The sequence below is a fragment of the Cygnus olor genome, chromosome 11, assembly GCF_009769625.2.
Source record: "Cygnus olor isolate bCygOlo1 chromosome 11, bCygOlo1.pri.v2, whole genome shotgun sequence".
Classification (NCBI taxonomy): domain Eukaryota; kingdom Metazoa; phylum Chordata; class Aves; order Anseriformes; family Anatidae; genus Cygnus; species Cygnus olor.
The window spans coordinates 21,937,832-21,949,184 of NC_049179.1; the positions used below are offsets into that span (position 1 = coordinate 21,937,832).

The window sequence follows — 11,353 nt, forward strand, 5'->3', positions numbered from 1 at the left end:
CTGGACAAAGAGATAAACAGTCTAAAGGCTGAGCCTAAAGGCTCTGAAGTAAACTAGACTCACAGTAGGAAGGTGCTGACTAGAGAGCAGCAGCAGCCTGATGCTGTGTTTGAGAGATCTCCATATGACAGAGACACCTTGGTTTAAGGGGGTCATTTTATTGTTTCACTTCTCCAAATGTACAAAAAAAATTAGAAAATAACCCTACTCCCACCCCCTCCCAAACCACAAAACAAACCAGTCTGGGGAGCCCCACAACAGTGCAGCTAAGAGACGGCAGGAAATTAAACAGAACTAGATACAGCAGCTGGGGCCCCTCAGCCCACATGGTCACTGGCTCTTCACAACCCAGAACTGGCCCCAGTCTGCCCAGTGCTTCCCCAATTCACACAGAGCTCATCCTGACAAGATGGTGAGTGGGTACTTTACAAATCCTCCTTTGCTTTCTTCTTGGATTTCTTGGTTTTATCTTCCTCCTGCAGCACAGGAGTGCTGGTTGCCTCCCGTTTCAAGTAGCTGATGAAGTCACTCACCTCTCTGCCACCCTGCAGGAAGCACAAGACAGTAAGGCAGAGCCTGATCTCCCCACGGACTTCCCTCTGCTGGGTTGTGTGTGTGGGGGTGGTGTTCAGGTGCCAGGCAGGAGACCAAAGCAACTGTAAGCAGAGCTCTCCCCTGTGAGTCTGCAGCATGCAGCAGAACATTCCCAGCAGGTACCACCAGGTGTGTTCCCAGGGTAACCGGACAGAGTGCCAGGCACAACTCCAGAGAGACTCCGCATTATTTGGACACTTGGATTCTACTTTATCTTTTTTTTTACGAAGCCCCAGGAGAAGCAAAACACTCACCTCATACTTCTTTGGACTCTGCTTCTTGCCAGCTGGAGCAAAATAAATGGTGGGAAAGCTGGGGAAATAGAATAGATGCCTGAGCTCAGGATGTGCTATTTTCTTCAGGCTCTGTCCTTCCAGACTATCAGGCCAACACTCACTGTGGGAACTCGCACCCTGCATTGCTCTGGTTTAGCATGGCAACAGCTTCACCAGCTCTTATGCCAGAAGGTATGACCTCCAAAAGCCTGGTCCTGTCTGCACAGCTGGCTGACCACAACTATGGCCAGTTTTGCAAGCTAAACAGTTTTCATAAAAGCAACTCCAGTGTTGTTCTTACGCTGCTGAGACCAGAATCATAGCAGATTCAAAAGCAAAGCAAGGGGTTCAGTGAGACAGGTCTTTAAGCATGGCCAGGACACCAGAATCCCAGAGGAGAGTGACAGATCTGTGTAGTTTTTATCCCACACGACTTCTTCACACTAAGCAAATGCCTAACAGTTGTATGCCAGTTGCCCCTGAGCTCCCATCCACCCCAGGAAACACTTTCAGCTCTTCTGTAGGGACTGCTGGTCAGAGACAGAAGCCTGAACTGGTCCACTGATGCAGTGCTATAATGGCAATAACACCTACCCTCTGACTTCATATGGAGAAGGCACATCGTTGGCTGTAGCATCCATTTTGGCAATGACAATATTGGGGTCTTTACTGAGCTGTTAGTAGAAAGAGCATATTAATTACCAATCTGTATTAGTTAACACCAGGAACTAAGCAATCAGCAAAGACAGTGATGTCAGGACAGTACACACTGTACACAAAAAGATCAGCAAATTTCTGTGCAGTTTTCTTCTGCCTCAACAGGGGCACAAAGAAGAAAGTCCCTCCTTATTCAGCTGTATGCAGCACACAACTCCCAAAGGTACCTGCTGAATTTGTCCGGTATAACTTCTGGGGAATGCTGACCCCGGAGAAACCACCTACCTTCAATCTTTTAGATGTAGGAAAGGTGCCTGACAATCAAATAGGAAAACACTGGTCGGATCTGAGAAAATAGCTGTATTTACTCCACTACTGAAAATATACAGGGCAGTGTTATCCTTCACTAGACAAGAGACTATAATCATTCAGAGGGAAAGGACCTAAAAGAGGAACTTCGCCAATTGAGGACAGTCACTGAATCAGGGAACATTTACTTGCCAGAGCAAAAAGAGCAAGCTAAACCTAACAGTGTGGTTGCTACCATGCTCCAGATCCTGCTAATACACTTCCGCATTCACAGGCAATGCCAAGCAAAGTCCTCAAGAAGGCATAATCGTGCCCTGTTATCATAAAGGCTAGACAGACAGAACCTGCAGGATTGTTTAGCGCTGCAAAGTTCTAGTTTACACTTGCAACAGAGTCCTAGGACCTACCTTCTCCCCCAGTTCTTTGTATTTGGGCTCCAGATTCTTGCAATGGCCACACCAAGGTGCATAAAACTCTATCAGGACGTCTTTGTCTTCTGCATTAACAATTTCATCAAAGTTCTCAGCAACCACCACCTGACAGAGTTTGATCAGACAAGTTAGTTTTTTTGTAAGTCAGCGGTGAGGTAACATGACATACTCCATATACTATGCCCCAGGAAGCCTGGCTCTCCCACAGCAGGATTCACACCACACCTACACAGCAAGCATCAAAATGACCAAACACACAGCCCCTCACCAAGCTGTAACATCTTTAACTTGCAGGCAAAAGACGTAAGATACTGGCACCACCTGCAGGTGAGGTTTGGACCTGGTAACATTGCAGGAGGATGGTAAAATCGTTTATTTTTAATTCCACTAGTTCCAGGCTGAAAAATGAGCTTAGCCAGACTGGCCAGGGCATCCCCATGCACACAAAAAAAACAGTGCCCTTCATTCCCTTGTAACACCCGCATCATAAAGCCAAACCATGGGAATACTTTCTTTCAGGGCAGAATTTAGTGGGATGAATGTACAGTAGGAATTATACCATTCCCCTAAGCTGATGAGATGAACATGTAACTTTTTAGGAACGGTGCAGTTGTGACCAGCTCGAAAGCCATGCCATGGGGGAGCACAAGTCAAGACAGCAGGCCTCTGCAGAATCCCCGTAAATTGTGATGATTTCACACTTGGAGGACAAATCACTAGTGTGCTCAAGCAGCAGTTACTGTGCTGACAGAACAGTATGGAATGAAAACTGCAAGCTGCATTTCCCCCTTGCCTCAGAAAACTGCAACATAAAAAGGAGTGAATTCTTTTTCTATCTATCACAGGATAGGCTTCTCAAGATGCCACAACACAGCATTCACAGTATGGGATACTGGCACATGACTGGAAGCTGCCGCTGAAGTGTTCTCCAGCCACTAGTAGGAGCTGCTGCTACCCTTGATACAGCACTCACCTTCACAGGACCATCATTGCTTTCAGGGACAGGCTCTGATTTCAGATACTTTTTTAAATTTCCATCGAAGTAATCTTGCAGGAATCTCTCCAGAGCCTTTCCATCACGGCTGAAAGCAAAGTGACATTTTACAGCCACCATGACACATAGAGGATGAGAGACAAAAACTTTCAAGGCTGAAATAAGCTCCTTCCACCCACATAACAGATGCTACTTGCATCTGTGAGAGCACCAGTCTGGGGCCAACTTAGAAGACCCAAGAACAAGCACAACAGAAACCAATAGAGTTTTGACAGGAGGCTGGATGCATACCCCATTCAAGGTTTTAGGCCTTCCAACACCCTTAAGTTTCTTCTTTTCTCAATAAAAAAGGTATAACCATTCCCACCTGTACCCTTTAATACATCTTAATTCCTAACCAGACATTAAATAACTTGAATTTAATTCTGTACCTTTGTATAAAAACAGGGGGACTGGGAAGCTCTCTGGAGGGTAGGAAAGCACACCTGACAACTAAGGTATTTTGACCCAGCAGTCATTTCTTCCATCAGGAAGATCCAGTTTTCTTGTTTCCTCCAAGCTAATGAAGTATGATCTGGTCACAGACCCCCAGACAAAAGTCTATCAACAGAGAGGCAACATTGCTAAGTTCAAAAACTTACGAGAATTCTTCCTGCATGACATATTTATCTCCTTTAGCTGTTCTGATGGCAACAACAGGAGCCTCACCCACGCTGCTGTCTAGACCAAATTCTGACAGCTCATGGCCAAAGGTTTTCCGGCTAGCAACAGCAAATGACAGTTTGTGGCCAGCATCCAAGAACTTCTTTGCAATCATCATAACTCTGAGGAGAAAAAAAAACAACAGAAAACAAAGATGATTCCCTGGAACGTTATTTTCCACATGACATAACACCTTTCAAGTTGAGGCACACACTGGACAAGGAATTCAGTGGTGTGAAGTGATATATTCAGCATAGGTAAGTCCTACAGAAGTGGTGTTGAGAAGCAGAGTAAGCAAGCAAGCTTGTGTTTATTCTGAATGAAGCCTGTGCAAATGTCAGGTGCATTCATCTTTTAACCATCAGCTTGATCACTAAGGTCTAAGGCAGTGGTGAATAAGAAAGACAGAATACCATATAACCTTACCAAGGAAATTTCAGTTTAAGGTCAAGGGACTAGAGATCCAAAAGCAAATATGGTGGGGTTCCAAATGATAAATGCCTTTGGTTCTGCAGACAGGAGCCAGCCTGGTAGTTTTGATTAGAAACCCACCTGGAATTTTTCTGAGAGAGAATAATTCCCATACGAACAGTTTTAAGAAACTCTGTAAATGGAACTCTGGAACAGCACTAACACAGGGACCAAATAAGAGAAGCAGATGAACACCACCCCGGCCACTGCGTACCTGTTACGCCAGTAGTTGGAGCCCTTTGCATTCTTCTCATAGTCCACATCATAGTATGCCACCAGCAAGTCCTTCCCCTGGATCAAGTCTTTGTTGTCTTCAGTCATGTGTGGACAGATGCCAAAGCTATCAATGAAAAAGAGGTTAGCAGCTTTGATTTCACTGTCCAAAACCTTGTCTTGATACAGTACACTCCTGTTTCACACTCAAGAATGTTCAGTAAGCAGTAAGACCCAAGTAAGAACCACTTTGCCCATTCATGTACCAAGTCAAATCTCCATCTCTAGCCACAACGTCAGTTAACATATCTGGCCTAATTAAAGCCAAATTTGGCATACTTCTCAGGAAGTTCACTATTTTTTAAACACAAGTATAGTTGCTAGATTATGGAGTAGATGCCAACAACCATGCCAGGATTTCCAGAAAGAAAGGAGATATCCCAAAGGACACAGTGCCTGAAAGACAGCTCTTACGGAAACTAAACAGGAAGCAGCAGCAATGCCAGGTAGAGAAAAAATGAGTTCTGACAGGTCTGAATCCAGTTCCAGATAGATGCATCTATCATGTTCTCCAGTAAGGAAACACTCACATGTTCTCCTGGATAAATTTCTTGATTTTTCCACTGGTGATTTTGTCTTCTGTGTACTTGACAGTGCTGTCCTCAAACTTGTTCGTGAGCCGTGAAGGACGGAATAAGACTATACCCCTGAGGGGAAGCAGATATCATGAATTAGTTTAAAGTGTCCCTAAGCTTCCAAAGGGCAGCAGCTAGAGGAAGCAAAAACCTGATCTCCAGTGACTACCCCCATTCGATGTTCATAGATGCAGCAAGACTGGCTAGTTTCTCAGTGGCACCACTGCATTATATCTACCTGTCAGGCTGTTTTCCATTATTCAGACAGGACACGGCCTTCTACAGTGAGAAACTAAAAAGAACATAGCAAGCAATGGGGAGGCAAAACACCTCTGCTGAGACATTTCCCACCTGGAGGCACACACTAACTCTCCACATCCTGCAACTCTCAATTCCAGACATTTAACTACATACGTATACACACACACACAACTGGCATTTGGAAAAGCAACAATACCTTAAACTATGTTCAGAAGTTTAATCCAGTTAAGAACTGGAATCCATGAATTTGTTCCAGATGTCTCAATAACAAGAAATCTTTACATTAAACAACTTACTCTCCATCTTCCTCATACTTCTGCACCAACTGCTCCTCACTGGTGTGTGCAAAACGGTAGTTATCTCTTAAGTTGTTGGCAGCTTTCATGAATTCAGAATAAGCATCACCAGATGCGTCTCCAAAGAAGCCTGCAGCAGAAAGACAGATGGTGACCCCAAACCAACTCAGCAACAGTTACTGTGCAGCTCTCATCATTTATCTTTACAATGCATTGAAAGATGTCTTCTGAATCAAGTCCTCCAATGCATGTCCAGGCCCGTCTTTGACAGCTTCTCTCCCATTTTTAGTGAAACATTCCCTCCCTTCCATCAGCAGGAAGTTACTCAAGAATTAGTCATTCATCTAAAAGAAAGATGTCCTCTGAGCATGAAGATTTCTATTCACAACCACACGAGACACTGCTAGTGGTAACAACAGCCAATGGTACTTAAGGTCAGGACTGCTGATCAATACTCATTCTGATCTAGACAAAGAAAAACTGCTATTGCCACTTGTAAACCATGATCAGCTCATACAATGCTGACAAATACCACCCTAGTGTACCTTCTAGAAAACAAAAGCTACCTCTTGTCAGTCAGCCAAAAGAGCAACAAGCTTAAAAAAACAACAAACACTACAGTGCCAAGAAGTCTGAAAGACAGTCAAAGAATCAAAAGAAAAAAAGTTGGAACGAATCCCCAGAGGTCACCAAGTTCAATCTCTTGCTCAAAGCAGAACCAGCTTCAAGGACAGGTCAGATTGCTCAGAGCTTTGACCAACTCAGTTTTGAAAAATTTCCAAGACTGAAAGCTTCAAAACCTCTCCGGGCACACGTTCTAGTGCTTTTTCACTCTTGCCATGAAAAACTTTTTTGCTCACATCCAGCTGCTACTTCCCTTGCTACAGCCTGATAGTGCCTCTCATCCTTTCACTGTATATTCCCAGCAGATTTTCCAGAGCCAAACGTCCACTCATTTCAGTGCTGCACTGATTCTACTCACCCACTACAGAAGCATCTTTATCACCGATGAATTTCTCAAAATCAGCCACAGAACTGAGAGCCACTGAAGCAGGTCCTGCCTGTTTCTTGAGATGACTGACAATTCCATCTTAAAAGAAAAACGAAATGATTAAAGGGATGAATACAAAGTTCTAAAAGACATTTTTCAAGCTTCCTAAAACAAAAGCTGTTTCTCCAGAATCCACACACCTGGTGCCACGTGATAAATACGATATGAATTGAAAGACTGTCATCAGCACTTTCTCTTAAGTATTTCCATGCCATCACATTGAAAACTAATCTAAGAAAGGCAGAGCTTTTCAGAGCATTGCCCTTACAAAAAGGATCTTTTTCAATGCTCTCATACCAGGAGCTGCACGGTACGCCTATTAGGTGTACCAGAAAGCTGTACTGGTAAAAATAACGTATTCCAAGAAAGCTCATCAAGACAAACACAGAACACCCTCTCACTCGTGCAAAACGACTTCAGAGATTAATTACCATGGAACAAGAAGTTATCTGTATGAGGTCTTCCCCTCAAGCATGTTCTGCATACCACCCATCAAGGGTGCTATGGCTGAAAGACAATTTAGAAACCTTCACCTTTAGAAGAGCTTTAAGCATCCAGGACTTTCACAGCACAAAGAGTTCTGGAAGGGGCAATGCGTACGTGTAGGTGGGATTCTTCTTTGTATCTCTCAATACATTTAACATCCCCAATACAAGCCTATTCAGTGTGGGCCTGCCTTCCAGCACTATTTCAGCAGGTGAGATGCTGAGACTAACAAGCTCTTACCCGCTGTCCTGGGCCCATCATAGGTTCCTGCCTCTTCTCCGTCTCGAAAAATCTTCAAGGTGGGATATCCACTGACTCCATACTTGTTACAGGTGTTTGAATTTGCTGTACAGTCAACCTAAAGGAATAGAAATATTGCTGCTCAGCGACCTAGCAACCTGTATACCCAAACAAAAGCAGCTTTGCCATTACCCACACCGTCACACAAATTGGAAGTTTGATGGCTGGAAAGCTCTCACATGCTTTTAACCAAGGCTGGATTCCTTCCACACAAAACGCAAGGATCTGAGAAGCATCTATGTGACTGACATGTAGAAGATTAGAACCCAGGCCTAGCACCCAACCAAGTGGTCCAATGGGGACTCATTACACAGACTACCACTGAGAAATCAGTAACAGGGAAGGACGTAATGGGTGTTACAGCACAGAGGTAATAAAAGACCCAGAAAAATATTTGACGAAATACTGGAAAGATTAAATAGTTGTAGGTTTGACACGACTACACGCCAAAAAAAAATCTGAGAAAGAGTAGATCATTGCAATCAATGACAGGCTTAACAGGAATTGACCATTCTTAACACACTACCAACCCTAACGGTTCCTGCCATGCCTGAAGCAAACAGGAGCCCATAGCACTTCCCACAAAGGAACAGGAAGACCCTCATTTAACAAAACTAAGCAAGTTTTCTGGCAGAAAACTCTTGAAGAACGTCCCTTACTTTGTAAGTCACGGGACAACACCGTGACTACATCGCACGCTAATTCTTGGACTAGGACCACGCAGCTCACAGGAGGTTTCTTCCTCCCAGCCTGTCTTCCTCCCAGCCTGGGAGAGGCCCTCCCTCAGGCAGCGGCACACACCCTTTTCACACTCTGCAGGCCAACCGAACGGGCCGCAGCCCTCACAGGCTTCAGCTTCCCGACCGCTCCCTGGCGCTCGAGCCCTCAAAGCGGAGCAGCCTGGCAGGGCTCCCAGGGGCCACGGAAGGCCAGGCGCGTGCACGGGCAGAGGCTACCGGAGGGCTGCACCACCGACGCCTTTATTTGACCAAAGTCTGTCCGGGAGCCTCCCGCAGGTCAGCGCCCCCCCGGCTCGAGCCGCCGCGGCCGAGCCCCCACCTTGACGAGCGGCACGATGCCCTTCAGCCGGGTCGCCGCCGACTCGTACTCCGGCGCCAGCCGCTTGCAGTGCCCGCACCTGGGAAGACGGAGGGGTTAGGCCCGCGGGGAAGCCCCAGCCCGCCCCGCCCCGCCCCCGCCCCGGGCCCTCCCGCCCGCGCCAGGCCCCCCCCGGGCCCGGCCCGGCCCGGCCCCGCCCCGCCGCCCCCCGCCGCCCCTCACCAGGGCGCGAAGAACTCCACGAGAACCAGCCCCGGGCGCTCGGCCAGGCCGCTCTCGAAATCGGCGTCGCTGAGCTCCACCACGTCGGAGGCGCGGCCGGGCCGGGCAGCGAGGGCGAGGGCGAGCAGCAGCAGCGCGGCGGGCGGCGGCCGGGGCGCGGACATGGCGGCGGCGGCCGGGGCTGCGCTCCCTGCTCGGCGGCGGCGGCGGGGGAACAGGCGCCGGGGGCCGCGGACCGGAAGTCCCGCCTCGCCAGCCGGATCTGCCGTGTGGCAGCTCCCGGTTGGGCGTCGTGCCGCGCGTCACGCGAGCCGCGGCCAATGGGCTACGGCGCGGGGCGGTTGGGGAGCCGCGGCGGCCCCGCCCCGGCCGCGGGGTCTCGGCGCCGGCAGGGCCTCAGCGGGGGCGGGGCCGGGGCCGGGGCCGGGGCCGCCCGCCCCGGTGCGGCCGCGCAGGGGAGCGGCCGCTGGGGCCCGGGGCCCGCCGGGGCTGCGGCGTTGTCCCGGGGCCGCCCCGCCGCTGGAGCCCAGCGCGGCGCCCGCCCCGTCCCGCAGCGCCGGGCCCCGCCGCCACGCCCGGCTCTGAGCCGCCGCGCGCGCTCCGAGCCTGCCGGGCCCCCGGCGGCGGGTCGGGGACGCGGCCGTGCCCCGGCAGGGGTGGCACTCGCGAGGGACTTCGCTCCTTTAACGGCCGTGGCCGTGGGAGGCGCTGCGGCGCGTTGAGGCCCCGGTGTCGTCGCCCAGTAACCCCTGCCAGCGCCACCGAGGGCGCTGCTCCCGCCCGCCGCGCCGGGCAGGTGGCGGTCCCCCGCCGCAGGCTCCCCGCACGCTCACGGCAGGCGCGGTGCGAGGCGCCGGCAGCTCCGCTCCCACCGCCGCCCACCCACCGCGACCCCCGGCCTCCCGGGGCAGCGCTGCCGCAGCGCCCGGCAGGGAGCAGCGCTCCCGGCCCCCGGCACCGAGGCGCTCCCAGCCGGCCCCGGCTGCGGGCCTCTCCCAGCCCCGCGGCGCGCAGCGGCGATTTGTGCTGCTCAGCCGCTGGGCGGGAGCGCGGCCCTCGCTGCTGGGCCGCCTGCGGAGGCGCTCGGTGCCCCCGGCAGCCCTGAGCTGCGTGGGGAGCAGGGGGAGCGGGGCGCCGCCTGCCCCGTTACTGCGGGGCCGGCAGGAGGCGCCGCCGCCCTTGTCGCGGGCTCCCCGGTACCGCTGGGCGCCGTGCGGCCCAGGGGGCCGGCGCCGAGCCCAGGAGGAGGTCGAGCCCCCTCCGCCGCGGCCCCGCCTGCCCTCCCCGGCCCCGAGCGGGCCGGCCCCCGGCATCAATAACGCAGTAACGCAACGGCCCGGGCATTGTCTGCGGTGCGGGGGCGAGCGGGCAGCCGGGCCTCGGGTTACAGGCCCGGAGGGAAGGCTGCCGGAGTCGGCGCCAGGCGCCAGGCGCTCCCCGACGGCAGGAACGGCGTGAGCGGGCCGGGGCCGGGCGGGCTGCGGCACAGCTCCGCCTCAGGGGGCTCCGGGGCCGCCGCTGTCGGGGGGAGGGCTGGGAGCTGCACAGAGGGCGAGAGTGGCCGGGCTGGAGCCGGGCACCGCGGGCAGCCCTGCGGCAGCCAGGCCTCGCCCGCCGGTCCCTCCTTCGCTCAGCTCGGAGCAGCCCCGACAGTCCCGGTGCAAGGTGAGCCCGGGCCGGTCTCGTCCCACGCAGGCGCAGGTAGCGGCCGGGTTGCAGGAAGGGATCGAGTGATCTCCAGCGGCTGCTTCTGCCCCCGCTTCGTGTCTCCCGGCTCGTCCGCACGGCGCGGCCGAGCCCCCGCCCCCGCCCCCGCCGGCTCCCGGCGCGGAGGCTGCCGCGGGGCGCGGGGATGGCGGATTCCCGTCCCGGCGTCGCGCTGGGGCTGCTGCTGCTGCGGGCTCCCGGCGCCGGTGGGTGAGCGCAGACCGCGCTGAGACGGGGCCGTGCCCGGGACCCGTCCCGCACCTTCGACCCCTGTCCCGCGTGGGAGCCCATCCCCTGGTGCCGGGCGTGAAGGGCCGGGCTGACCCCACGCGCGGGGCTTTGTGTGCCGGCAGCTCTGGGAACGTGCGCGGTGACGCGGCGCGGGGCGAGGGACGGGGCACGAGGCCGGCACGGACACGGTCCCTCGCGCAGATCCGCGCGGGGGCCGCGACCTCCGGGCAAGGCTGCAGCCCAGCCGGCCAACTCGGCCCCGCCTGCCCTGCAGGAGTTGTCCCGGGACGGAACGGCTCCGTGCCCCGAGACCTCGCGGCCGTCTCGAAGTCCCGGGCCCGGCCGCTATCGCAGCGCGCCGTCCCCGTCGCCCCACGAGTCGGAGCGCGGCAGCACGGGGAGGCGCCGGGCCCCGGGCAGAGCCCGCCGGAGGCCGCGGGGGTCCCGCGGGTGGCGAGC

The 11,353-nt window shown here is 53.4% G+C and overlaps 1 protein-coding gene across 1 annotated transcript; it reads right to left on the minus strand.

The window, feature by feature from the left end:
• Nucleotides 1-138: 138 nt before the first annotated feature.
• Nucleotides 139-9,230, minus strand: PDIA3 (protein disulfide isomerase family A member 3). The gene is made up of 13 exons (XM_040569911.1): nucleotides 8,957-9,230; nucleotides 8,735-8,813; nucleotides 7,616-7,733; nucleotides 6,821-6,928; nucleotides 5,839-5,968; nucleotides 5,237-5,353; nucleotides 4,648-4,773; nucleotides 3,902-4,084; nucleotides 3,240-3,348; nucleotides 2,243-2,371; nucleotides 1,464-1,543; nucleotides 849-906; nucleotides 139-545 (listed from the first exon to the last, which is right to left on the minus strand). Exons 1-13 carry the CDS (start codon nucleotides 9,118-9,120, stop codon nucleotides 426-428), a joined length of 1,521 nt encoding a protein of 506 aa, XP_040425845.1. The 5' UTR covers nucleotides 9,121-9,230; the 3' UTR covers nucleotides 139-425.
• Nucleotides 9,231-11,353: the final 2,123 nt, after the last annotated feature.